Source organism: Panicum hallii, chromosome 3, assembly GCF_002211085.1.
Source record: "Panicum hallii strain FIL2 chromosome 3, PHallii_v3.1, whole genome shotgun sequence".
In the NCBI taxonomy this organism is placed as follows: Eukaryota; Viridiplantae; Streptophyta; class Magnoliopsida; order Poales; family Poaceae; genus Panicum; species Panicum hallii.
This window is the reverse complement of record NC_038044.1, coordinates 11,931,796-11,957,012: the sequence shown is the minus strand read 5'-3', so window position 1 is coordinate 11,957,012 and position 25,217 is coordinate 11,931,796. Positions and strand designations below refer to the sequence as shown.

The 25,217-nt window shown below is 51.0% G+C and overlaps 5 protein-coding genes across 5 annotated transcripts; 2 read left to right on the top strand and 3 right to left on the bottom strand.

Moving 5' to 3' along the window:
* Window positions 1–5,956: 5,956 nt before the first annotated feature.
* Window positions 5,957–6,764, top strand: LOC112887423. Its single transcript, XM_025953595.1, has one exon. The coding sequence runs from the start codon at window positions 6,090–6,092 to the stop codon at window positions 6,366–6,368; it is 279 nt and encodes a 92-aa protein (XP_025809380.1). The 5' UTR covers window positions 5,957–6,089; the 3' UTR covers window positions 6,369–6,764.
* A 2,742-nt stretch (window positions 6,765–9,506) lies between these two features.
* Window positions 9,507–12,512, bottom strand: LOC112883847 (3-deoxy-manno-octulosonate cytidylyltransferase). The gene is made up of 8 exons (XM_025949092.1): window positions 12,191–12,512; window positions 11,234–11,279; window positions 11,056–11,142; window positions 10,849–10,973; window positions 10,502–10,641; window positions 10,372–10,423; window positions 10,143–10,253; window positions 9,507–9,929 (listed from the first exon to the last, which is right to left on the bottom strand). The coding sequence occupies exons 1-8, from the start codon at window positions 12,428–12,430 to the stop codon at window positions 9,837–9,839; spliced, it is 894 nt and encodes a 297-aa protein (XP_025804877.1). The 5' UTR covers window positions 12,431–12,512; the 3' UTR covers window positions 9,507–9,836.
* Window positions 12,513–14,618: 2,106 nt separating this feature from the next.
* LOC112887071 lies at window positions 14,619–18,109 on the top strand. The gene is made up of 3 exons (XM_025953152.1): window positions 14,619–15,030; window positions 15,864–16,139; window positions 16,595–18,109. The coding sequence occupies exons 1-3, from the start codon at window positions 14,929–14,931 to the stop codon at window positions 17,795–17,797; spliced, it is 1,581 nt and encodes a 526-aa protein (XP_025808937.1). The 5' UTR covers window positions 14,619–14,928; the 3' UTR covers window positions 17,798–18,109.
* Window positions 18,110–18,735: 626 nt separating this feature from the next.
* LOC112887073 (protein DEHYDRATION-INDUCED 19) lies at window positions 18,736–21,920 on the bottom strand. Its single transcript, XM_025953154.1, has 5 exons — window positions 21,572–21,920; window positions 21,338–21,477; window positions 20,278–20,355; window positions 19,877–20,154; window positions 18,736–19,228 (listed from the first exon to the last, which is right to left on the bottom strand). The coding sequence occupies exons 1-5, from the start codon at window positions 21,642–21,644 to the stop codon at window positions 19,120–19,122; spliced, it is 678 nt and encodes a 225-aa protein (XP_025808939.1). The 5' UTR covers window positions 21,645–21,920; the 3' UTR covers window positions 18,736–19,119.
* An 871-nt stretch (window positions 21,921–22,791) lies between these two features.
* LOC112887072 (dnaJ homolog subfamily B member 4-like) lies at window positions 22,792–24,981 on the bottom strand. The gene is made up of 3 exons (XM_025953153.1): window positions 24,614–24,981; window positions 24,032–24,504; window positions 22,792–23,500 (listed from the first exon to the last, which is right to left on the bottom strand). Exons 1-3 carry the CDS (start codon window positions 24,776–24,778, stop codon window positions 23,062–23,064), a joined length of 1,077 nt encoding a protein of 358 aa, XP_025808938.1. The 5' UTR covers window positions 24,779–24,981; the 3' UTR covers window positions 22,792–23,061.
* Between the last annotated feature and the right edge of the window lie 236 nt (window positions 24,982–25,217).

Here is a 25,217-nt window from a genome sequence, read left to right as displayed (position 1 = left end):
AATGTGCAAGTTTCCTATCATACATATAATAAGATATATCGAAACTCACGGCATAATAGATGAGATTACTTAGCAATACCGCAATGGTTTACTGTCTGTAGTTTGAAACTAATATCCAAACATTGAACTAATCACTAGTTCACTGAAAATCATTTAACTTGTCCACTAATTTGATATAAAGCTGGTCAATTCATGCAGTTCACACTGGTCCAATTGCATGGCCGGACTTTTAGTTGAGTCGAACATATCAAGTGATTGGTTCACGATTTCTTCAGTTCAGCATTGAACAAGAAAGGTTGGTTTTCTACTATGGTCATGGCATCTAAACGAGGCAAGGCAATCCACCCAGTGATGGGAAGACATATGAACATCTCAATGGATCACATGGGTTATTTTTTTTCGGCAGAGAAGATTATTGTCAAGTTTAATCTCACATTGAAAATTAATGGCAAACTAATTAATTGAAAGTGTCTCCTTGTTTTCTCAGTAAGAAAGTGCCTTCTCGTTGAGCTTCAACAAAGAGATAGAGCCACTACAGATCTCCTAACAAACCGTATCCCATTCACGGCATGGCTCTCCCGAGCCGCCTGTCGACTCCGGTGGCGTTCTCAATTTCTGACATGGAGCGATTCGCAGCCACAACCACGAATCGGATCCGGCACAAGTGCAACTAGCCGACGCCGCGTTTTGGCCCCATACGTAACAGCCCGGGAGCGCGGTAGCCATCCGCGCGGTCGCGAGCACGGCGCGGAAGAGGGGGGCGCAGGCCACTGGCGTCCGCCACCGGCCCCGGGGTTGCATTGTTTGGGGAAGACAGCAACGGGCACTCGCCGGGGTCACCACACAATCGGCGAGTGGGGTTTGCACGGCCGTGGTGTTTCGGAAACGTACTGGGTCTCGGCGACAAAGCTCGTTCGGGTTCTCCCTCACGGAAACGCTCACCGGGAGATCACCCAGCTCGGCGGCACGCAGTGCTTGTAGACGTACAAGATCGACGGTTTAAAACAACGTTGCACTATCCTTCCTTCGGAGGTTTCAGTTGCCAGTTGCTGTTCTTCTTCGTCGCAGCCACAGATTCCTGGAAAACTTGGGGCTAAACTTCGTGGGCTAAAGTGTAATTAAAGGCCTGTTGGCCGAAGGTATACTAGTTGGGCCAATGGCCCCTCGACTTTCCTAATCCAAGGACATGGAGTCGATGTCACCATAGTATTGTTTGGGAGTTGGGACGGCTCTGAGCATTTGCCTATCCTAGTAGCAAGTGACTCATAGCTTTCGACCACGAGTTGGAATTCAGCTCTTGTTTATTTGTATAACAGAAAGCTTGACGCTTCAATCCTCTTGTCTTCAACCAAAAGGCACGGCCATCTCTCTTTAGCACCGACTATTGCTGCCCAATCCACGGTCCAAACCACGGGCTAAAATCCGTCCACAGCAGTTCCCCAAGTCCTGTTACAACTACAACACTGTCCTGGCCATGCTGGAATTTTCTTGAGCAGTTGGGCCCACACGTGACTAGTACTAGTCAGCTTGGCCAGTCTTAACGTGTCGTTTGCAGCTGTGTTGCACCGTGAGCTAGTGCCGATCTGCGTGCGATGCTTGCATGCTGCCGTCCGGAGACGTCGCTTTTGACTTAGCTCCGGATGATGTTCTTTTCTACGAGTATTCATGATGAAACTAACTAATGCTCCAGTCGCCCTCGCGCTATTTTCACGTCGCGGTTGCAGTGACTGGAAAGCCACAGCGACGCGCCTCGTCTTGCTCCTCCGAGCGTGACACGGCGGCCGTGCGTCCTAAAGCAAGCCGAAACTACTGTCGGAACCGTCCGCATGCATGTGTGCGTGTGGAGCGCAGCGCGCGCGCGCAATAGTCCTGCCCGATCGACCATCCATCGTACTGGCCCTGTTGGCTCTGGCGCCGTAACGCCCGTGCTCTGGCACGCACGCATCGTGACATCAACCACGGGCCTGGTGCATCCATCATCGCTCTGCCCATCACTTCCTGGACAGGAGCATGCAAGGGGTGGGCGGATAGAGAGAGTCATGCACCGTATGGATTGGTGTACCGTGTACGGCACATGCACACGTGTGCATGCATCCATATGTACGGTCCACGGTTGCATGAGGCAAAGGCCGAGGAGCTAGCGAAGCACGCGCGGAAGTTGACGTACGCCGATGTCTTTTTTTTTCTTCCTGTGTACGTACGGACGAAACCAAGGATTATCCATCCAGTCGAGACGTCGAGTAGTGTGTAGCAGAGCACAACACCGACACGTCCTGGAAATGGATCGGCAACGGTTACGATTCGACGCGCGGGTCAATCACCGGCGTGACGACGTGCCCAGCAGGCCGCGCGATGGTGGTGGAAAGCGAGGCGGCTTTTGGACCAGTGCCGCTGCCGCCCGAACTAACCAACGAGCAACGTGCGCCCGCGCCGGGCGGTCGGGTGATGCAGGGCAGCGGTACGGTGCGCGCTTCGTTCGACCCCCCCACGCGGCGAGGCATCGAGACATGAGAGATGCCGCGAATGTCCGAACGGGCACGCACGCACGCGCCTGGTGGCTCGCTGAAGTACGCCTGCTGGCAACAGTACTGGTGCGTGGGTACGATTTACGAAACGTGTCAGGGCACCGCCGCACCAGGAATGGTCGCCAACGGAAGCGCGGTCCACCACCGCAGCGCATCGGAGCCAGGGGGGCGGTTCCGGCCTCAGAATCCCCCCGGGCGCGAGGTCCCCCGGCGGCGGAGAGCTAGCGGACATGCGCCCGGCCGCGACACCGCTCGCGGGGGGGCGGGGTCCGTGGACACGCGGTGGCCCGCGCCGCCGCCGAATTATTGGTCCCAAACAACCGAGCGAGTCAAACACCAGGGCGGGCGCGCGGGGCGGGGCAGGGCAGGTCCCCCGTCCCCGGCCATCGCTCGCGCACGTCAACGTGCGCAGCTCGCGCGGCTGCCGTCACGGCGGCCTGGGCCACCCCGGAGCGCGCACCACCGGTGGCGCGCGGCCGGCTGGCGGCGGCGCTGCGCTGCATGCATGCATGCGCCCGTCCTTCGTTTCTGCATGCGCTGCCCAAGTGCCATCGATGAATGATGCCTCGCGCCACGTACTCCGACGTATCCGCGACGAGCTCCGTTGCTGGGGAATATAAAGGCGCGGCGCGCGATTGGGTACAGTGCCGGCCGGCCTGGTTAGTAAAAGCAGCCGTGCGACCAAAGCGGGAACGCCTGGCCTGCGTGTGCATGTGACAAAACCACCATCCCGGGCAGGGATCGGATGCGGGATACGCTCGGCCAGGTGGTGGCGTCCGGCCGGTAGGTGATGCGTTCCATCGCACCCGCACTACCGGCAGCAGCACCAGCAGGCTACACGGCTAGCTATCTGCTAGCTCGTCGTGGGAAAGCCGGGGTTCATCGTACGTCGCGACGCCGGCCGCTACGGCGTACCCGGCCGGCGGCGGGGCCAGTCTGATGGTGATGACTCGATAGGTGGGGGCGAGTACAGACGTGTCAGGCGACGTGTCCGTCGCGTCGGCCGCTCTTACGTATCACCCGCCTAGAGTAGAGCGTAGCCCGGCCGGCTGGCCGGCCGGTCGACGGTGTCGATATGATGGGCGCCGCTGGCTGGCTGGCGCAGCGGCGCGCGCGGCGTCATCGGGGGCCCCTCGCCGTCGTCGCCACGGTCACGTGCATGGGGCCGAGGCTACGAGGCAGGCGTGCGCGCGCGGGGGCTACGTGCGGTGCGCTCAGGTGTCCGTCGCTAGCTGCCGGCGCAGGGCACGGGCGGCACGCCCCGCGCCCTGCCGCCCCCCTCGTCATATCGGCGCGCGGGCGCAACGCACACGGGCGCACGAGCGGCGCATGCCCCTAGCTAGCTGTGTGCGCAACGAGCGAGCCGATCCGTATGTGCGTGCGTGCGCGCGCGCGCGAGCGAGAGCAAACCGATCGTGATCGGGACGTCGCTTTCGCTATCGGCCGCGGTGTGTGTGCGTACGTCCACGTGAGGGCTCACGGGGGCGAGATCGGCCTGTCCCAATGGAGCGGGAACACGGCGGCAACACGGCGGCGGCGCCATCCGCGCGCACTCGCCTCTGACTATTCCACGGCTGCGAGTTGAAGCCGCCGCCTGCCCTGCATGACCAACGCTCCGAGGTAGGTATACTTGGATCAAGCACCGATCGATGGAGTGCGCTCTGATCCTTCGAAACCAACTTGCCTTCTACCTACGGAACATTTTCAAGTCCCGAAACTTGCTAAGATGGCAGTCAAAATTTAACGACCGTAGCGAGTAGTACAATTCTGACGAGATGGGCCCTCTGCACAGGGCCGAAAGTGGTAGTAGTAATAAATAGATCTGCCTGTAGTCAGAGAGATATTTGGGCCCTCTGTTTGGTTGCAGTTTGCTATCATCTTGGGCCTCCAGCCCATTTTTGGTGTTTTAGCCTCGTCTGTCGGTGGGCTGCGGTAACCTTGTGTCGGCTTAGACATTTGATGGTTCCTGCCCAGATAAACAAAAACGAAACCCCTAAAAAGAAAAGATGAACAAAAAAGAAAACATTGACACTTTTAACTTTTCAGTTCTTAATATTTTTTTAATTTTATGATAGCTGGTTGCCGCCAGGGGAAATGTAAAAAGAGATGCGAGTACGGCCATATGGATGGGTCTTCAGGGGCGGGGGAAAAGATGGCGATTTCATAAGTTTATCCAAGGAGCCGAAGTAAATGCACAATAGTGGAGTGTTCATTATCCTGTGCTTATCAGCCAAGCAAGCATATGCATGGACGCCAATCTTGGGCGGCGGCCGACATGCCGTGACGGTACATTAGCTCGGCGATTCATTTTTTTTTTGGCGATTAAATACTACTCCGTATTCAGACACGTGCCATTTTTTACTCGAATTTGGATATCCATAATTCTATTTCTCCTTATTTCGTGTTTTTGAAATTAAATTAGCTAAACTAATTATCTGCATTGCAGAGGAGACCTACAAGTCTATCTAGTTTCTTCTCTACAGGTTAAGTGTGTTCTTTTTTGCTTTAACCTTACCAGCATAGGCACGATAAGAATTTCTTTTAGTATAATTTTTGGGGTCAAAGCTAAAACATGTACGACACGTCAGGATCGCACAAGCACAACCTTTTTTTTTCTCTCCTACGATTGCCAAAAGGACAATCACTTTGTCATAATCTATACGCCGCCAGACCGTCAGGCTGCGCAAAAGCTGAAAAAAAGTCCACCAAAAGGTCACGCCCACCCGTACATGATAATGCTCCGGCCTGCAATTGTTTACTGCATCCGCCTCCTTTTGAAATATACGCCGGCCCGGATCATGCATTTTTTCCAACGCCGATCAACGCACCTTGTCCGGTAAAAAAAATAATCAAGAACTCTGGTCGTGAGCAGGTCAAACCCCGTAACGTTAGCCAGTGCAAGAAAATCCACGCGCCGTACAGAGGCCGGGAGATGTGTCCCTGATCTGAAGCGCAACCTTTCCGTCAGAACGAGCGCGCACCACAGGAGCTGCTGGCCTGGCTGATGTCGGCAGTGCGCGCCATGCATGCACATCCAGCGCGCGCGCGAGCCCCCAGTCTGCCGGCCGGCCGGCCAGCTCTAGTGCACGCACGAACGCAGGCGTGACCGGCCGGCGCGGTGCCGGAGGGCCTATGGCGCGCCTCCTTTGTGTGCGTGGTTGCCGGCCGCCTTATGCCTTATCGCGAATCGGCACCGGTGGCGGACGCGATGGTCGGAGCAATGCAGAGACGGACAGACCGACTTGACCTCGGCACGTACCGACGTACGTACGACGTCGCGCGCGCGCACCTCTCGGCCGCCGGCCGGCCGGGTCAGCAGCGAGCACTAGCCGCCGTCTAGCCCCGCGCGCGGCTCTTCGAGAGCGGTCGAGGCAGCCGCACGCGCCTATATAAACCCGCGCCCCGTTCGCGTAGCATCGGCCACCCACGGACTTGACCACTCGCAGGATCGCGGCACGCTCGTTGCTGACTGCTTGCAGCCTTGCAGGTACGTCGGGTTTGTTGCCACGAGCCCACGAGCTGAGATCCAGACGTCTAGTACTGCAGTGTGGGGGTATAGTGGACATGGCGAAGGCTGGCGTCCCGCATCAGGCTGGGGTGGTAGCGCTGCTGCTGTGCGTCCTGCTGGTTCTGTCGTCCGCCGTGACAACGGCCGAGGCCGCCCGGCAGCTGGGGAGGAGGGACGCCGTGGTGGTGGTGACTGCGGCGGCGACGGCGACTACCGCGACCGTGAAGGGGCGGCTCGGGAAGGTAATGCGAGAGGAGATGGAGGTGGACGACGCCGTCGGCGTCGGCGAGTCCAAGAGGCGGAGCCCCGGCGGGCCGGATCCTCAGCACCACTGAAACAGGATACGTTCGTTACTGTCTGCCGATTCTGTACCACGTTTCTTCATTCGTACCGTGCGTACTGTAGTGGTCATATACAGGGGACTTGAAGAGAGTAGCATTCCAAGAGCTAGCTAGCGTTTGTGATGCTCGTCTCAATAAAAGGGAGGATCTAGTTTTTAGTTTTACAGCTATAATTGTAGAACAATTTCCCTTTAGCCCTCAGGGTCATACTACATAGACCACAGATGATCGTCGTCTGAAATAAGTTAGCTTATGCAATGGTTCTTCGGAGAGCTTACAAAGAATGATGTAAGAAACTTTGATCCGTTTTTGGCTGCCATTTATGGCATCTGAAGTTTCAGTTCACATATGTTCCATTGAAGGCAACACTGGACCTTTTCTAGCTGTTAATTCATTGCAACGATACATGACATGTTTTTTACACACACAAAAAAACATGTCATTCAGATGTACCAATAAAAAGTCCCATGTAAATTCAAATCACCTTCAGTATGAAATTCTTCTTTGGTTCAGAGTGATCTGTACCTCTTGTAGCCATTAAAAAGATTCACTCAAACTTTTTCAATTTTATAAAGTTATTCATTTCACACAAAATATTACACATAGCCTTGCTAAATCCAAGATACTCTAGACCCAAGATAAACATTAAAGGACTCCCATATCTCGACCATCAATTCCCAGACCCAATAGCTCGGGCAAATTTTTTTTTTTAAAAAAACGTGGTTTGTAATAAACCTTGGTGGATAAAATAAGAAGATCCGTATATAAACATACGGGACTCCTTATCTAAATTTTGAACCGTTCGATCTTCACTAATGTTTCAACCTTCTTCTTTCTCTTCTCTTTGTCTTGTACTGGCCATGGCATCCGAGCATCAAACAAGCGCCCCGCCCACCCTTCTCCTGTCCTGAGCTCCCAGCAGTTCTTGCCACCTGATCTTGCGCTGCCACGCTTACCCGTCGAATCAAGTTGCCCTCCCTCGCCCCTCTTCACCGGGCATCCTACGTCCCCTCGGCTGGAGATTGCTCCAACTCAGAGGGAGGGAGGGAGCGGGAGCGAGAGAGAGAGAGAGAGACTTGCAGCAAACCTTCCTCCCCTCGAGCTCCACTATAAAGCCCCAAATTCCAAATCCACCGCATATCAGATGAGACCAAAACAAAAGAACTTTAAAGAAAAAACAAACGCGGCCGCCCATACCTCACCTCACACACCAAAGGTACACCACATAACTAATTAAATGGCACATCTGATAGCTAGTTCAGTACCAATAGCATTTGCTTCCTCCAATTTCGGCAAGAGTGGACATTGACCGGATTTCCTGTTATGAATACTTTATTGCTAATGCCCATGGTCATGTTCCATGACTGTGCATACAAGCTTTATATTTTAGGTTACTTTCCTCGAAAAAAAATATTTTAGGTTACTGGGCAGCTCAGCCCTTCTAATCGCAAATAGTCACATATGGACACCTACAAGATATATCCAAAATGCAAGTCAGTTCACTAATTTCTTTAATAAATAAAATTCTTATAAAACAAAGTAAATTATGATACCGTGTTATAGATAGTTTACAGTACGGTCAGCATTTAGATAGTTTGTTGATTATTGTTGTTGTTGTTGTTCTTATTATTATTATTATTATTATTATTATTATTATTTGCAGTTGCCACTTGCAGCCAATGCCTTGCTGTGGAAACTGAAAAGATGAAGATGACAATGCCTTTTGAATGTAGACGGCGACCAACCTGCTAGAAATGGCTGTGACGCACACAAAACTCTGTCTGCCATAAGCTTTTTGCCGCTGTACTACCTATCAGCGTGAGCCGCCACGACAAGAAACCGTATGCCGAAAGAGCATTCATGTCTGATAAACACATCGGATCGCGGTGGCCATTAGCCAAGTGGCCTGCTTAATTGGACCTAGTTTATCGACTATCCAACTGGCGAGCAAAAGCGCCCAAGTGCAGAGCACACCATTGCTGGACTTGCAGTACATCAACCTCAAACCAGATTTAAAGTGGCATAATCCAATGCATATCGATCATGTCACTATTCTGACAAAACAAAGGAGAAAGTTAACTAATTTGTTCCTGGTCTAAAAGCAACGTTGTTTAGCTTTGTCGGCGAAAAAGAAAGTTTCATGGACATGTGGGGTTATCGGAAAGTTTACTTTGATTACTTGTCTTAGTCCTTAGATCATACTTTTGGATATAGTATTTCTACTCAAGGTATTGGGAAAAGATCGTCCAAATTTCCACTAAGCAAAATAAAGGTCACAGAAGGTATTCAGCTATCTTTTGTTTATATTTACTTATTCAGTACTAGTATATCACTTGCATTTCTGTTCTCCACATATTGCTTTGATTCAGTATTGGAAGGTCTGTCCATAACCCACCTGACGAAGCCTTTTTCCTCAGCATCCACAAGTAGAAATAACAACCATTATCCAGACGCATATACGGCTGATCAGCCCAGACGACTGCTTCAGATATACAGTTCTAAAACCCCAGCACCAGTTGCAGATTATTAATATGAGTTATTAATATCTGCACTATCAGGACAGCGTACCTCCACCGTGTTTTTTCTTGTGCATTGACAATCAGATTAATAACTCATATTCATCTTTGTACAAGTCATTCAACAAAACTAAATATTTCACCCGTAAGGGTAAAATGAGCCACCTGTTAGAGATCCATGGTGATGGTAAGTGTGCCATCAGCACCAAGATGAAACAGATCCGACTTCTTCTGTCTGTTTGCTGCCACAAGAGACAAGCACATCAATTCTCAGAACTAAAAATGAAAATCTTTCATCTGAAATATATCTTTAACATTATTTTTCATCAGGGCTTGTGCGGATATGACTGGCATCACTCAATGTTGCAGGTTAGTGACTGCAGCCTATCAGGATTTTTTTCTTCGTGTATCTGGCACTAGGAGAATTATTATTTTGGTGGATGGTCAATGCAATTGCCCTTCTTGATCAATAATTCATACCACAGCCCTTTGATGCTGTTTGCTGTGTTGGTAATTTTAAAACCTTTCCTAATTGTGTTCAGTTATCTCTATTCACGATGCTGCCGGTGCCAGTTATGTTTGTACGCTCATATTTACAATATTTTCCAGGGGTATAAAAATCAGATACATTTCCGATGTATTCTTGTGCACCAGAAAATACAGATGGAATGCAATTACAGGTGCAAAATTATACAATGCTCCCAAACAGGGCCTTAGGATGTTGGATATTGCCATACTGCCACGAAACCAGTCATGCAAATATTAAATACAGGGACATGCAGGTCTCGAGAAAGGGACAGAAAAAGAACAGCTAACTGAACAGCTCCTAATCGATCAACTCATCTGGTTTACATACTACCATGCCATCTGCAGACAATGTGGCATGGCCAAAGTCTCCCAGTGAACCTACGCCGTGGCAACGCAAAGCACATATTATCTTCATTTTCTACTGAATGTTTCTCGCTCGCATCAGTTCTTCAATTTTCTCAACATCCTCAGGTGCATCCACACCATGAGCATCGTGGTCCACTTTGATCACCTACAATTAAGGAAAGTAAACACAAACAGAATTCAGCGCTCTTGGATATAGTCTGTAACATTTAATGCAACATATAAAGAGAGACACTACTGCACACGTTGAAAATCAGAGGAGCATTCAAACTGTACAAGTTCATAATGAAAAACCTGCATCAGAGCAGTAACAAACCGGCACTGTCTACGTCATAAACCCTAAAGCCCCATGCCAAATTACCTTCATCCTATAGCCATTTTCAAGAACTTTGAGTTGCTCTAGGTCCTCTTCCAGTTGTAAAGGTGTTGGTGGGAGTTCTGGATAGAGCATCAAGAACTTCGAATCAAAGCCCTGTATGTGAAAAACAATCAGTTAATTCGTCAACTGTAGGACGTTACAGACTACAGGTTTAACAGCAAAAGACCATGAAGCAAACATAAACAATAAAAAACATATGTTGATGAGATACCGAGATTCCAAGATGGAGAAGATATGGATAATTAGGATTGACTTTCCCTGATCTGAAATTCCCAAAGTTAGAAAAAATGCACGTGAAAATATGGTTGACGGAAGAGTTAAGACAAATATTGGTGGCTCACTTGTTGGATGGTATCAGCCCTCTTGAAAAGTAGATTGCATAACCCTGATTATCCACAACACACTTCACTCGATTTGTGTCAGACGCATCTTCAGGTTTCAGCGAAGTAACAGCTGTGCTGAACACTGCATCAGGAGCTCGCTGCAAGCCAGATTGGAAGTGCAAAGTACAACATCAATTAAAGAGATTAAGCTACAGGGTGTTAAGGAGTACAAGGTCAGGTGAACTACACAGTATCGAACTTTCAGGAGTAATCTTAGTCCCCAACTACTGGATCTCTGAACAATTTTATTTGACTGAAGAGAAGTCCAAGAAACATCAAGATAAGATAGTTGCATAAGTAACCACCTGCAGTGCCATAACGACACCATCTATTATCTCTGGTTCAATAAGAGGCTCATCTCCTTGAATATTGACAACAATATCATAACGTTTCCCAAGCTTTTGAAGTGCCTCACAGCAGCGCTCAGATCCTAGAAATGCCGATAAATACATACAGTGGTTTACCACATAATAATGAAAAGATATCATAACTACAAAACAATAAATCAGTACCATTTCTGCATGATTCTGATGTCATTATAACATCAGCTCCAAATCCTCGACAACAATCTGCAATTCTCTCATCATCTGTTGCCACAACTATGGGAACAAAAGGCTAGTGTGAACATGATGAACAAATGAAACCAATCGAATAAATGATCAACTTAAGGTATGGCCGTGTTCAGCTTACCAACATGATCTAAGGAAGAAGCTAACATAACTCTTTCCCATGTTCTCTGTAAATGTGAAAGACAAAAAAAAAAGATAACTAGATGCAGAAACATGAAATAAATAATGTAATAGTTTTGAAAGGTAATGATGCGCTTTGAGAAATAACTAGTGCTGTATTATGTATAAATAAGCATCAACACTCAACACAAGCTAGGAACTATACAGACTAGTAAACTAATCGTAAAAAGCAACTAAAACTGGTTAAAAGCTCAGATATATACCATTTCCTTTCCCGAAATCCATTGGTCAAATAGAAATTCATTTGCAGTCAGACAATGAACCCAAGCTTAACATTTAAATTTGAATGCTGAAAAAGTATTGATTACAATACAATATTACATGAAGCGCATTTGAGTCAAAGGGCTCTCACATGGAAAACGCTCCAACTAAAAATGCAGAACATGCACTATCATACAGAAAACAGATTAATCGACATGGCCAGAATAATTCCGTCATTTGGAACAGGCTACACTGAGTCACCAGGTTTTATCTTGATCCAACCAGGCTAAACACTCCAGCAGCTTAACATGAATTCACCGTGGTCACTGAACTGACAAACAATTTGAACTGTGAAGTATAAGTTCTGGACAAAATGCCGATTCAGAACAATACTATTCGACCCAAAGAACCTTGATATAGCAGAGGTGTAGATAACCGAAAGTCCGGACGAACATGATATGGCAATACTATAGTACTATATAGGTAACTTAAAGAACACCATCTTGCACTCACTGAAACGTCATGCACGACACCGCAGCCTAAATCCAGGCGATTAAACAGCATAAATCGATTCGACCTACCTTCGCAATCCCAACCCCGAGTTGCTGTTACAACTTCCTCAATATGATTTTCTACCGCAAGGCTCCCCTCGCTCTCTCTGCCGGACGCGATAAGACAAGGTAAGCAGGGAGCGGACCTGGATCATGGGCTTGCCGAGGATGTGCGCGAGCGGCTTGCCCTCGAAGCGCGAGGAGGCGAAGCGCGCGGGTATGATCCCCACCGCGCGGCTGCGGAACCCGCTCGGCCGGCGGTACAGGTACGCCGCGGCGGCCGCCGCCGCGGCCGCCGCGCCGAGCGCCAGCCCGTGTACTATCCACGCGCGGGAGCCGGAGGCCGACGAGGCCGAGGAGTCCGACGACGGCGCGCAGATCGGCATCGCGGCGTCGGCACGGTCCCGCTGGATCCGCGCGCAGAGCTCTCGACAGACACTGACACGCTCACACAACCGTACGACTGCGTCAATCCGCTTTAGTTTTTTTTTTGAGAGAGAGAGGCAATCCGCTTTAGTTCGTCCAAGTCGTCACGTGCGTAGCCCATTTCCATATCGGGCCGGAATCGGCATAGCTTAGGCGGCCCAGATGCAGCGAAGGGTTTTGGTGGCCCAGCCCGTGAGCTCGATGCCTCTCCCTTCTTTTTCTTCAGTTTCTCCGCTAATTACCAAAGGTCATTTGCTTTTGGCTTAAAAAAAAGGTCACTGCTTTTCTTAACGACTAAGAATGCCCATCGTTTCCTCAAAATAAAAAAAGGTATGCTAATCTAAAGAAACTACTAAGTATGCTGATCCCGTTGATAATCCTGTTCCTCTCAGTTAAGATCTTGACGTTATATGAACCTACCATAAAGTAGAGGCGACGAACTCAAATTAGCACGTTGAAACTTTATGCATTGCTTCTTGCTAGCGTGTAGCGTAGGGGACACGCATGCGAAAGTTGGCGCGCATTCCATCAACGATGGGAGAGCCTCGGCGACGCCGTCAAGAGCCCCGTCATCCAAGTAATGCTTGGTCACGCCTAGACGTCGTACCTTAAACACGGAGTTGACCCCCCGTTGCACCTGCACGAGGGCACGGCGCGTCCGTTCGTGTGAACAATGATAACTCGGCAGCCGCACCAGTATTGGACCATCCGGTCCACGCGAACTCACGCCCGTTGTTAGATGGCCGCTTAAATGTGACTCACGTGTGCAACGGAAACCCGATCCTTTTTCTGTTTTTTCCGGAACGCGTACTTCTTCTAGAGCTTGCTCCAAGCCTCCAAAGTATCTTCTTCCCTCTGAAAGTTCTGGTTCAAAGGTGAGGCATCACCGTCGCCCAACTTACTCGGGCCACTCAGAAAAACAAATCGCGAGGCCAGGGCCATGCGTTTTCCTCTTGTCCTGGACTGACTCTGGCTGGACGCGAGATGAGATCCGAACGCCGCCGGTTCCCTGTTGCGCACATGTTCACCCCCCCCCCCCCCCGGTGGGCGGCGGGCGGCATGCGCCACCGTGCCCCGCGAAAGGGATCCGGCGGCCGTCGCCAGCCACTTAATTCCCCCCCCCCCCCCCCCCCCCGGCCCGCCCGCCCACGCCCGCAGCAGAGACCACCGGAATTTCGTGTGGCGGGGGGCGCCTCACGGGCTGCGTCCCCGTCACCGCCACCAACCCCGTTTCTTATTCTCCGAATCCGAGTCAGCGTGGCACCTCGCTCCCAGATTCGTTCCGCGGCTCGTGCCTATCCGCGGCGGAGCGGCCCGGGCCACCGTGGCGCGTCGTCCTCCCCCGCGACGTCCGCCACATGTACGGCGGCGGACCGGCGCTACGTGTCCCGGCAGCATCCTCCGGTAGCAGAAGGCAGCGCCAGCCTTTTTCGGTTTCTTGTGGCGGTAAGCTGTGGGTGTGCTTTGCTTTCGGGCGGGGGATCGACGTCTGGGATTCGGAAAAAAAAATCTTTTTAGATGGAGTGCGGTGGTGGTGCATCTTCTTTAGTCCATGATTGAGCACAAGTTGGGTTTTGATAAGCAACGGGGTGAGTTTGACCTGACGATTGGCGATCGGCCAGTCTGTCAGTAGAGCTTGCCTGTTCATTTTGAACTCGTCCAGTGGCATGGCATGTAGTACTAGGATGCTCGTGTCTCGTTGCTGTGAGACAGCCGAGCTGGATCGACGCAGCAGCCGAGGGAGCCGGAAATGATCAGGGTTCACCTAATGAATACTAAAAACTCGTGGTCTAACCGCAGATGACGATTTGCCGATTACTGGCCGCCTGGCCGGTCCAATTGTATGATCCGAAGGACACGGTCATGGGCGAGGGCATTCCTTTCCACGTCAACTTTTCATACGAGCCGATCCGCGGGAACCTGCGGGCGCGGGGCCTCCCGTGTCCGTGTTGCTAACCGCAATGCCACCCGCCAGACGCTCAGGGTGAAGTCGTGAAACACGCCGGCGAGCACCATCAGCCCGTCACGCCTCGCGTGCGGTGCAATTAAACGCGGCGGCATGGACCCGCGCGGCCGCCCTCGGGTCGCGTGGCCCCGGCGCCGTGCGCTCGTGCCGCTCGCGCCTTTCCTTTTTTCCCCTTTCCCCCCACCACGGCACCGCCCCGCCGTATTTATTCGGCGCCCCCCTGCGACCCGCGGGCGGAACTCGCCAGTCGCCTCGCCGACCCTGCCTCGCTTTGCTCCGCTTTTTTAAACCCTGCTTTAGCTTTTACTCCTCTTTTCTCTTGGCTTCCACTCCTCCCCACCCACGCCTCCTCCCTTTCGTCGTCGCTTCCCTTGCAGTGCAACTGCAAATCCTCTGACCGCATCGCGGAGCCGCAGCCGCAGCCCACCGGAGGAAACCCTAGCCAGCGCGCCCGCCGACCGCCGACCGCTTCAGCAGCCGCCACCGCCCCGCATGGCGTCCCCGGCACGGCCCGCCGCCGCCTCCGTCTCCGGCGCCTTCGGCCTCTCGCCTGACCCCAAGCGCTGCTCCTTCGACCAGGCGCTCCGACAAAAGGTAACAGCAGCTCGCCGTCGATCTGCGCGAGATCTCCGCGTCCCCCCCCCCCCCCCCCCCCCGGTGCTGTCTAGGCTTGGCCGCTGGGGAGTAGGTGTTTTGACCGAGAGGTTTCGTGTGCGCGTGGTCTGTTGATGGGGAAGGTGTGGGTCGTTACTCGTTGTGGGGGGGGGGGGGGGTGGGGGTGGAGGTGCAGCTTGGCGCCTCGTTCTGATTTGTGTGAACGGTTGCGGATTATCGCCTGCAGCTTGTGTGCGAGACTGCGGATTTGGAAGTTCGTTGGCCGCTTTTGCAGCTTAGGCTTTGGGTCTCCTCGTCCTCGGTTGTGTTGTATTGTTGTCTCTCTGATTATTCTGACCCGTCTGAGTAAGGGATGGATGACTTGTGGCGTTCAAGTTTTGGGTGGAGATTTCGCGTTACTTTTGGTTGCCTTGTCGGATAGTAGTGGGAGTTTGGCTGGAGGTGCAAGGCTGCAAGTAGCTGGCCTTGAGAGATTTGTTCTTACGTGCCTGATGCAGTGATGCTTGCTATGTTTATGTTCTCTATAACTCGGCTACATGAGAAATAAATATGATGTTGTCTTCACGCGTTTCAGTGGAACTCATTAGTAGTCGATGCATAACATATATTGTGTTTGCTTTTCTGACATGTAGTATGTTGGCATCAGTTCATTTACAAATCTGACTTATCAGCTATGCAAATATGCAAGTATTGCTTGATTGGTTAATGGAATGGCTCTAGATTTCTCAGATCTGTTATGTGCTCGTCTTATGCTGAACCAATATGTTCATTGTTTGTGGCCTTACTATGTTTTCCATTCCTCAATGAAACAGGATTTTCAGGAGAACAGACTGTTGATGTCATTTGTTAATTTCCATGAGCAAGAAAAAATTTCTAAAGAAATTGTAACAGAAGCTATAGAGAACTGCATGAAGAAACAAGCAGATAACTTGTTGAATTCGCTGGAAGTCATCAGTGGTAGGCTGTCGCAATTGGAGTTATATTGTTATAAGCTGGAACGGTCTATTGGAGAACTACGAAGTGATGTGATGGATTATCACGGCGAAGCAAATCTTAGCTACCGTTGCCTTGAAAAGCATGTGAAAGAGGTACGTCTTGTTTTTACATTGAAATATTACTTTGCTGTTTTTAATTTAGCTCTCTCGTATGATGCACTACCGTGAAGTATTATCATCGTGAACTATGAACATCTAGTGTTTGGCTTCTGAATTTTCTGTAAATAGGTTCTTTCTCCTGTTTCTGGCAGGCTAATGTTTGGGCACTAATTTGCCTTAGTGCTGGTTTAGGTTGAACCGTACAAAATGCTTGTAATGAATTATGAATGGATGACATGTTTTCCAACTAAATCATGTATTCTGAAGTATGGTGTGATGAATTTCTCAAATTGTGGGCAGATCGCCAAAGTAAACTGCATAGCTGAAATGTAGTGCACTTCTTTTTACATTTTTCTTTAGAACATATAACATCCAACTTATGGTCTCATTGTCACTTTCTATGATTTTTTAAGAGTGTCACTCATTAACTGGACCTACTTTCATGGCAGGTTCAGCAATCCGTGCAGGTCCTTCAGGAAAAGCAGGAGCTTGCAGAGACCCAGAAAGAAATGAGCAAACTTCAGATAGTACACGAGGACTCTGCACAAAAGAGTGAAGGTACTGCTCCATCAGTTTTCATGACTAGAGAAAATGAGCTTGCCCTCGTGCCGTTGCACCAAGTAAACGCTGGCCAGTCTCCTGCCATGCAATTCCAAAGCTGCAATGGACTTATTTTACAGCAACTGGTGCCAGTCTCTTTGAGCACCCAGCAAGACACGCAGCGTTCGAACCAAACAACCATGTACTGTATGCAAGGCCAAAGTCATATAGAGCACAGACAGGCCCAGCCCTTCCAACCTACCGCTCAATCTGTGCAGCCACTTCACCAGAAGCCTCAGCCACAGACAGTAGTTGAGGTACCTCAGGTAACTAGTCAGGCACCAGAGTTCTACATTCAACCACAGCAGCAATGGCCACATCAAACAGGTCAGCAGGTTCAGTCCCAAGCAAGACAACCACAACCACAGGTGGTACAACAGCAGCAGCAGTACACCAATATTCAGCAAGTTCCAGCACAGATGGTTCAGCTGCCAACGTCTTCTCCACAGGCTCATAGCGCACCTCAGGTTACGCTGGTATATCCTCCATATGGGCCTCATCAGTCTGCATCTGCTAACGCTGAGGCACGCACTGGAGGCACGGTCGTGCAGCCTTCGTACTCCACAATTTCCTCATCTCAGCGGAAGCATCATGAAGTTGCTCCTATTTATGTTCAAAGCAACACAGTTTCTGTTCCATTAGCGGAGCAGCGTCAGCCTCAGCAGCTTCATTCGCTTGGCAATTGCTCATTTTTACCTCAACCAAGCAAGGTTGGTCCAAGTGGAGTGGCACCATATACAATACAAGGGAGTGCACAGACCTACAACACTGCTTATGGGAGCCCTTCCAGCAATCCTGCTACTATTGTTGCTGTGCTTAATCAACAAGCACATGGCAGTGCTCCGATGGTGCTTCATCACTTGGGACCTCAGTCAGTGCAGAACCATCCGGACATTGCTGAAAAGGTTGCTCGAATGGGTTACTCGAAGGATCAAGTTGAGGGCGTTGCACTCCGTATGGTGGCTGCAGGCCAGCCTGCAGAATATAACCCCCTGCATGACAGGCTGAGCTCTGTTAGCCATGGGGTGGCCCCGCAGACATGGTCTGGGTAGTCAAGAACAATGAAATCAGCCTTCATGCGCACTCATGAGTTGTTTGTGTGATATATCACGGTATTGGTAACTTATTATCATCGGAAATCTTCAGGTATTTCCTCTGGCATCTTTTTTATCAGCCAGGATTACGTATCCACCAGCTTATTTTTTTTCCAGCTGGAGGGTCACGATGAAATAAGACTGTTCAGGCTAGCTAAAGTGATGATTGTTGGCATGTGTCCTACCTTTTAATGGACATGTATGCTTGTAACTTGACTTGCACACGCATGTTTGCAATATAAAGATGTGATAAATTTGTTGGTTTCGGCTTTCTTGTGAAGTGTACAACTCTTCTGTCTGCTTGGTCAGATATACGGTAATTCGAGTTGTGAGAAAAATGGATACGAAATTCCATTGACTTGACTTTGAATTAAATTCAACTGACTTGGCTTTGAATTAAATTCAATTGGCTTGGGAGAGCTTGTGGGGATGTTACCATCAGTTTGGACTAATTCCTTCAGTAAGATCTTTCCGGTTCCAGCAGTTTCTACGAACAGGAATCTTGCTTTGACATAGTCATGATAATCGATCGAGACCGACATCCGAGCAACTCTCCTTCCACCTCTCAGACAGGCGGCCACGCCATTCCCTTCAGACCCATTGACGATAAACCCAACCAGCCAGCCGCGTCTTTTGTCGAGAAAACACATACACGCTGCTACGCGTCTGAGCGCCGTGGGTTGGGTCGAGTACCGACATTTCTTCCACAACAAATGCTGCTCACCATTCTCAGAAGGGAGACAGCCGCTCGTGCCGCCAACCAAAGCAAACTGATCGAATCCACTTTCTGTTTACGATAACGCCAGATCACACCAAAGGCAAGAGGAGCCCAGGCCCAAGCATAGCACGGGGCAGTGTATAGATTTTCATCTCAGGCTTCACCTGCGCACATGGAGTTCACCTCTAAATCTAGACAGTTTTGCATCGCGTTTATTGCTCCTACACAGACGGTGCAGTTCAGTGCATTGCAATCCGCTGTTGCATAACATAATTATTATGTTGGTACAACAAACCAATGCTTCATAGTTCGGACACAGAAGCGGTACGAGTACAGCCGCGACTTACATGTACACCACATGCCGAAGATAGAGACCGAATACAGTAACTTAGAAGATACATCATGCCCACATCGACTCTGCACCTTACTGGAAGAGATGAAGGATAGCACCCGGGAAGCGCTCCTGTTCTGTCGATATTACGTCGTTCAGCAACTTGGCTAGTATCCGCAGCTCTGCGTCAGGAAAGCACCCTTCCAGCGATAACTTAAGCTCATCCTGATATTAATCCCCGAATAGAGTAGAGAGCAGCAGATCCTGCACAAAAGTTGCTCTGACGCTGGCTTGCTTCCGTTTCTGCTCCCTTTCTTCACTTGTGAGGGATGAATCGATACTGTGCCACCAAAAAGGAAAAGTGGATGATTGAATGTACAAAGTTTCATCAAGTTATTGCAAGATTATTACAAGAATTTCCATGATCGCACAAAGACCTGCTTCAGCGATGCATTTCTAAAGTAGTAGGTTGGAACAAGTGATGTTTAAGTATCAATGACACTAACTTGGTCTAGACTTTGTTCATTCAATGCAAGGCTTTCATCATAGGAAAAGTTGAGCAATCTAGAACTATTGGCTCAGATGTCCATGGTTAGACTAGACCATTCAACACCATTCAGATACAGACACTAAACTACTCCAAAAAGTAATTAGAAGAGTATGGGTTTGCAAAATTGCGGGAAAGGGATATGGTTAGGAAGCTAAGGCCGAATCAGCTTAAGTACTTAACCTTAACTGTGCCCTAACCATCAACTAGGATGTATCTAGGGCCGTTAGGCATGGCTTCACCCAAAACGGCTTCACTAGTGAAGCCAAAGCCGGTGAAGCCAAAAAAACTGGCTTCACCCGGCTTCTAGTTCATTTTAGCACGGGCTTATAAAACAGCTTCACGCTACAGTGTCTTGATTTGAGTGAAACAGATGAAGCTGAAGCCAAAATAAGTCATGCCAAACAGCAGTGTTTCTTTTGCATGAATGTTATAACATACCTTAACTTCCGTGCCTGAGAGGGAATCTCTTTTATCATGGTAGCATCATCAGGAGCAGAATTAGTTGACTTTGATGTTTGCTCTGCATCTGATGTTGGGAAGCTAAGGCCGAATGATGACAGAAGAGGGTCAGCTGAGATATTTGTGGTGGTGTTATTGTTGCTTGACCTATGCCCACCTCCTAGAAGCACCTGCAAATGGGCTTCCCGTAGATCTCGGCTCAGCAAAGAAAGGGCTTGGCTGCCTGGAATAATGAATCTGCGCAACCGGCGACGATTCTGTAGGTGTTCAAAACTTGAATGAGCTTTCAGGACGTTTTTTTTTCTAAATTGAGCGAGACATTTTTATGCTATGGAACTCTAGAGCAAGGGATGCATTAAATTCGGGGGACAGGAGGATACCTTGAACAAGTATCCATGTTGCATAGTAATATGGTTAACCATATCCCTTGTAACCATCTCAGAGCAAACAGGACAAGCCTGAAATGAGCAATGGAAAAGTCAGTAAGGAAGCAACCAGTGAAATGAATCATCATTACAACATAATAGCAAGAACATAATTAAGTGTGAGCTCTATTCATGCTACTAGCTTACACAAAAGTCCTGCAGCAAATAGATAAACAAACGGTGACTTCAAATGACGCAAAGAATAAGGATCCTCAATCTATATGCAGCGCACTATATAACCTCAGAGGCACATGAGGTCAGTTAAGGAAATGTAGAAGTTAATAACCCTAAACTGTCTAATTTAACTATTCCACCTGAAACTGACGCTTCATTCCAGTAGTCCAAAGGTAGAATCCCACGAATTCTGGGTACTCCAATCTACTTCAAATGCCTATTTGCAGAACTTTATTCTTGCAGGCTTTTAGTCCATGGTTGTTCTGTCGGCAGGTACTCAAGCCTATGGCTTATAACACCAATGAATGAGCAGAGACAATACACTTATTCTATCTTTGACCAGAGCCAATACACCAATGCTACCTTTGAGCAGAGCCAATACACTAATGCTACCTTTGAGCCGAGCCAATACACTAATGCTACCTTTGAGCAGAGCCAATACACTAATTCTATCTTCGAGCAGAGACAATACACTAATTCTACTTTTGGTATACATATCGCAGCGTTCTAGTATGATAGTATCACCTAGCCAGACCAATGTTTACTGGCTTTCTGCAATTAACATGGTCATCAAGACATACAATCTATCTACTACTACTCTGGCGTCGACGAGATAAAAAAAAACTCTCCAGTTCTTCAGGTCAACGCCCTCAAGCTGCTAGGTTCCAGTCCCTAATTAACCAAGCAGCTTCCCCTAGACCCCTACAACGCCCTAGTCTACTAGCACGAGCTCAATCCCCAGGTCAACCACTCAAATCGAAGCACAAACTTCATCCCCTCCACCCAGCGGAGGAAATCAAACACAGCTCCGATTAAAGCCAGTGGTCGTGTCGACGCTCACCGCGGCGTGGGGCTCGAACGGGTGTTCCTCCTCGAGGTGCGCGCAGAGGGAGGCGACGTCGTGGTCCTCGTAGCAGAAGGGGCAGGCGAACTCGGGCCTCACCTCCTCGTCCATGTCCAGCTCCTCCATCCCCGCCCGATCTGCATCCACCAAACCAAAGCCCCGGGCCAGGCGATCAGAAAAGCAAGCCCCAAGCACGAAGCGGAAGTTCCAGGGGGAGCGCGGTCGCCGCACCGCTGTGTCCGAGCTGCGCCGCGTAGAAGCGCTTCGCGGCGGCCAGGCGCGAGATCCAGTGCTCCGAGTCCATCGGTCCGGCGTGGGCGGGATAGATACGGCTCCTCTTCCTTCGCCGCCCCTCCTCCTCCTCCTCCTGCGGCGGCGGCGGTAGCAGCTCCGCGCGCCTCTCCTCTCCTCGACTCCGCGCGGCCTCCCACGGCGTGCGGGAGCACTCGAATCGGAGCTCGCTGGTTCCCGCCGAGAAGAGGAGCCGAGGCGGGAGGTGCGGGAAGGAGGAGGACTGGAGGAGCTTCTCTCTTCTTATCGGGAGGTGAGATGCGGAGAGGGGAGGGGAGGAGAGAGGAGCGGGGAACGCGGCGCCGCTGCCTTTTTATTATCCGGCCCGCGGTCGCCGTCAGCGCCCCGCGCGGTGAGAGCAGAGCAGAGCCGGTCGTCGCCCACTGACCCGCCGTGTTTACCACTCTGCCCGTAAAATTTCGCTGCGGATGACGTGGTGGGGCGAGGCGGGCGGACGGCACGTCCGCGCGGTGGCGACGTGGCGCGGAACCTGTTGGGCCGCGGCGGGCCCCCGCGTGGGAGGAGGGAGGAAGGAAACCGCGTGGGCTGCGTACGCCGGGGAAACGTGAATTCGCTGGGGCCCGCGCGCTGTAAATCTCGGTGACCGTGACACCGCGTCGGCGAAGACGGAGGGGAAGTTGGCGGTGGCCCGTCGAGGGCGCAGGTGCGGCGAGCGTGCGGGGAGACGTAGGGCTCAGGCAGGGCGTGGCTATCGTTTGGTCGGCAGCGGCGGTGGGTACCAGATCGCTGGGATATGGCCGTGCGCCCGTGTGGGCGTGTGCTTGCGTACTTGAGCGCGTCGGCGGGCGCCAGAGGCCCAAGATCCGACATGACACCCTCTCCCACCCGCCGGAGCCCGGAACCAACAATGCTAACGCACGAAGTGGCAGCGGCCTGGACATGGCCGTCTGGTTTTGCTGAAATTGAAACGGAAGTTTATGAATGTGTACCTTACCACCAAGGGCATAGCCAAATTTTGGGTCACTAAATCTGCGGCTTTTATTTTGGCCAGTTTCTTCAAACTTTAAATTCAGTGATCAAAGCAAGTGACTAGCTTTCAGGCTATGATTCGTCTTCTTTCTGATGAGAAATTACGTGTCGCATCGTTGGCATTGCACACTGGAAGCAAACTGCAATACCAACTCTTCTTGCACTTCAAATTCCCATACCGCTTAACATACTACTATTACCATTCCAACCAACTCTTGCAGCAGGTACATATAATCTATGTGCTCAACGATTATTCCGTCCCACCATTGCAAGTCGCCACGACATGGACCAGTCAACAAACACCAATCTGGAAGATTGTACAAGGAATCCTATGCACCCTCAACCCGTCCCTGCGCTGCGCACCGTCTCCAGTCCAACCAAAACGAATAAGTCTTGACACAGAACAGAGCACCGCCTCTGCGCAACCGCTCGCTCGCTCTCTACTGCCCGAGCAGCCTCTTGACGCCGGACTTCTGGTCGGCCGTGAGCCTCGACGGGAACTTGATGTCGAACTTGATCCGGAGGTTGCCCTTCCTCGACGGGTCCTTGGGGATCGGCATGCCCTCGCCGCGCACCACCTCCTCGTACCCCGGGTGGATCACGGAGGTGATGGGCACCGTCAGGCTGCGCCCGTCCAGCGTCGTCAGGTGCGCGGTGTACCCCGTTAGGGCCTCGGCCAGCGGGATCTTCTGCGTCACCACCAGGTCGTTGCCGTCGCGGGTGAACACCGGGTGCGGCTTCTCGTCGATGATGAAGACGAGGTCGGCCGGGATCGTGTTGGGCGTCTCGTTGCCCTTCTCCGGGAACGTGATCTTGGTGCCCTTCTTCCACCCGGGCTTCACGTCGATCGTCAGGATCTCCTCGACCGGGATCGTCTTCCTGCGCACGACGATCAGCAGCGGTGTTCAGTACAAACAGTAAATGGAGCTCAGCTTTCTTGTTTTGTGGAGCTCATGGACTGATAGACCAAGCAGATTGACACAAAATGCAATCAATTCAACCATTCCGACCGAACAACCAATACTAAAAGCTCAAACAATAAGTAGTTGGACGTTAATCCACCTCCAAGATGGTGATTGAAAACTAAGTTATTTATTTCTAGAAGCAAAAAGCTGATCCCAAAAGTTTTTGATTCCCACAAACAGAAAGGTGATAGACGACCAACGAGCTTCCCATGTGACTAATGCACTACTACTATGGTTAGATGTAGCTCAGTTTAGCTTAAGAAGCCCTTATCAATGGCAAACTGATATAAATGGCAATTATTCACTAAATTAAACAGTTTCAAGGAGTCTACGTCTACCGCACATTCGTGCAAGCTCAATTCGAAATCTAGAGCAGAAATGGACCAGCAGATAAATCTAACCACCGATGATTTTATCCTGATTAAATTGGGACAGTTTCACTTACCCACTGGCATCAGCGATTTCCCTGGAAATCTTCATCTTCTTGGTGGTGCCCTTGTACAGCTCCTCGAGGCTGCACGGTAGCTTTCGCTCGATCGCGGGCGCCTTCACCGCCCGCCCGCCGGTGTGCATGCCGTGCCCGTCGGGGCCGCCGCCGAACGCCGAGCCGAATATATCGTCCCCAAAGATGGACGAGGAGAACCTCGTCCCACCGGTCCGCATGCCGGGCATTCCTCCCCCCATTCCGCCGCCGCCGCCCATGCCGCCGAAGGGGCTGGACCCGCCGAAGAACTCCGCGAAGATGTCCTCAGCGTTGCGCGGGTTGAACCGGAACATCGTCGGCCCGTCGCCGCCCGTGGAGAAGAAGGTGGCACCCCCGGGGCCCGCCCCGCCGGCGCCAGGCGGCGGCACCTGCCCCTTCAGCCCCTCCTCGCCGTACTGGTCGTACACCGCGCGCTTCTGAGGGTCGCTCAGGACCTGTCGCAGCACGGAGCATCAAGGGCGCGTCACTACATTACCGGACTCGACTGGACAGGCTCGCGACACGAAATTACGAATCCGTCATGGATCTCCTCAGGACGCTTACCTCGTATGCTTCCGAGATCTGCTTGAACTTGTTCTCGGCCTCCTTCTTGTTGTTGGGGTTCTTGTCGGGGTGCCACTTCATGGCGAGCTTGCGGTAGGCCTTCTTGAGGTCGTCGTCGGTGGCGCCCTTGTCGACGCCCAGGATCTTGTAGTAGTCGAGCCCCATGGCTGTTGCTCCCTTCCTTCCTCGGCGCTTCGCTGCTTCGGCGTGCCTGTGCTCTTCGTAATCGCGGGAGGCTCTCCCTCGTTTACGCGTTCTCGTCGTGTTGCTGTTACTGGGTGCTGCTAAGACAGGTTTGGTGGTACGGGGACGGAGAGGGCAGGAGAAGAGGGAGAGAAAAGGGGAAGAGAGAAGCGTCTGGAGAGAGGGGGAGGGAAGAGGAGACTGGAGACGGGTGTGGAAGCTTCTGGAAGGTGCACGAGGGTGCGCGCGTTATCTCGGTCCGCGCGGAGCTCTCACTTCAGACGGACACGTGCGCGCGCAGGTTCGGTGGGCCTGTCAAGATGACGTTCTAGGAGGTTTGGAAAAGCCGCCAAAATGGGCATCTATTGGGCTTCACATCCGGGAGTCGCATTGGGTCACAGCGGCCGCCCATCAATTTTCT

Excerpts from the sequence above, each read along its gene's own strand:
- LOC112887423 (XM_025953595.1), top strand. The coding sequence starts at position 6,090 with ATGGCGAAGGCTGGCGTCCCGCATCAGGCTGGGGTGGTAGCGCTGCTG.
- LOC112887071 (XM_025953152.1), top strand. The coding sequence starts at position 14,929 with ATGGCGTCCCCGGCACGGCCCGCCGCCGCCTCCGTCTCCGGCGCCTTC. Across the intron at positions 15,031-15,863 it reads ACCAGGCGCTCCGACAAAAG|GATTTTCAGGAGAACAGACT; the intron begins GTAACAGCAGCT and ends TCAATGAAACAG. Across the intron at positions 16,140-16,594 it reads TTGAAAAGCATGTGAAAGAG|GTTCAGCAATCCGTGCAGGT; the intron begins GTACGTCTTGTT and ends CTTTCATGGCAG.
- LOC112887072 (XM_025953153.1), bottom strand. The coding sequence starts at position 24,778 with ATGGGGCTCGACTACTACAAGATCCTGGGCGTCGACAAGGGCGCCACC. Across the intron at positions 24,505-24,613 it reads AGATCTCGGAAGCATACGAG|GTCCTGAGCGACCCTCAGAA; the intron begins GTAAGCGTCCTG and ends GTGCTGCGACAG. Across the intron at positions 23,501-24,031 it reads GAAATCGCTGATGCCAGTGG|GAAGACGATCCCGGTCGAGG; the intron begins GTAAGTGAAACT and ends CGTCGTGCGCAG.
- LOC112883847 (XM_025949092.1), bottom strand. The coding sequence starts at position 12,430 with ATGCCGATCTGCGCGCCGTCGTCGGACTCCTCGGCCTCGTCGGCCTCC. Across the intron at positions 11,280-12,190 it reads TCGGCAAGCCCATGATCCAG|AGAACATGGGAAAGAGTTAT; the intron begins GTCCGCTCCCTG and ends TCACATTTACAG. Across the intron at positions 10,642-10,848 it reads GTGTCGTTATGGCACTGCAG|CGAGCTCCTGATGCAGTGTT; the intron begins GTGGTTACTTAT and ends TCTGGCTTGCAG.
- LOC112887073 (XM_025953154.1), bottom strand. The coding sequence starts at position 21,644 with ATGGACTCGGAGCACTGGATCTCGCGCCTGGCCGCCGCGAAGCGCTTC. Across the intron at positions 21,478-21,571 it reads GGCGCAGCTCGGACACAGCG|ATCGGGCGGGGATGGAGGAG; the intron begins GTGCGGCGACCG and ends TGGTGGATGCAG. Across the intron at positions 20,155-20,277 it reads AACATGGATACTTGTTCAAG|AATCGTCGCCGGTTGCGCAG; the intron begins GTATCCTCCTGT and ends GAACACCTACAG.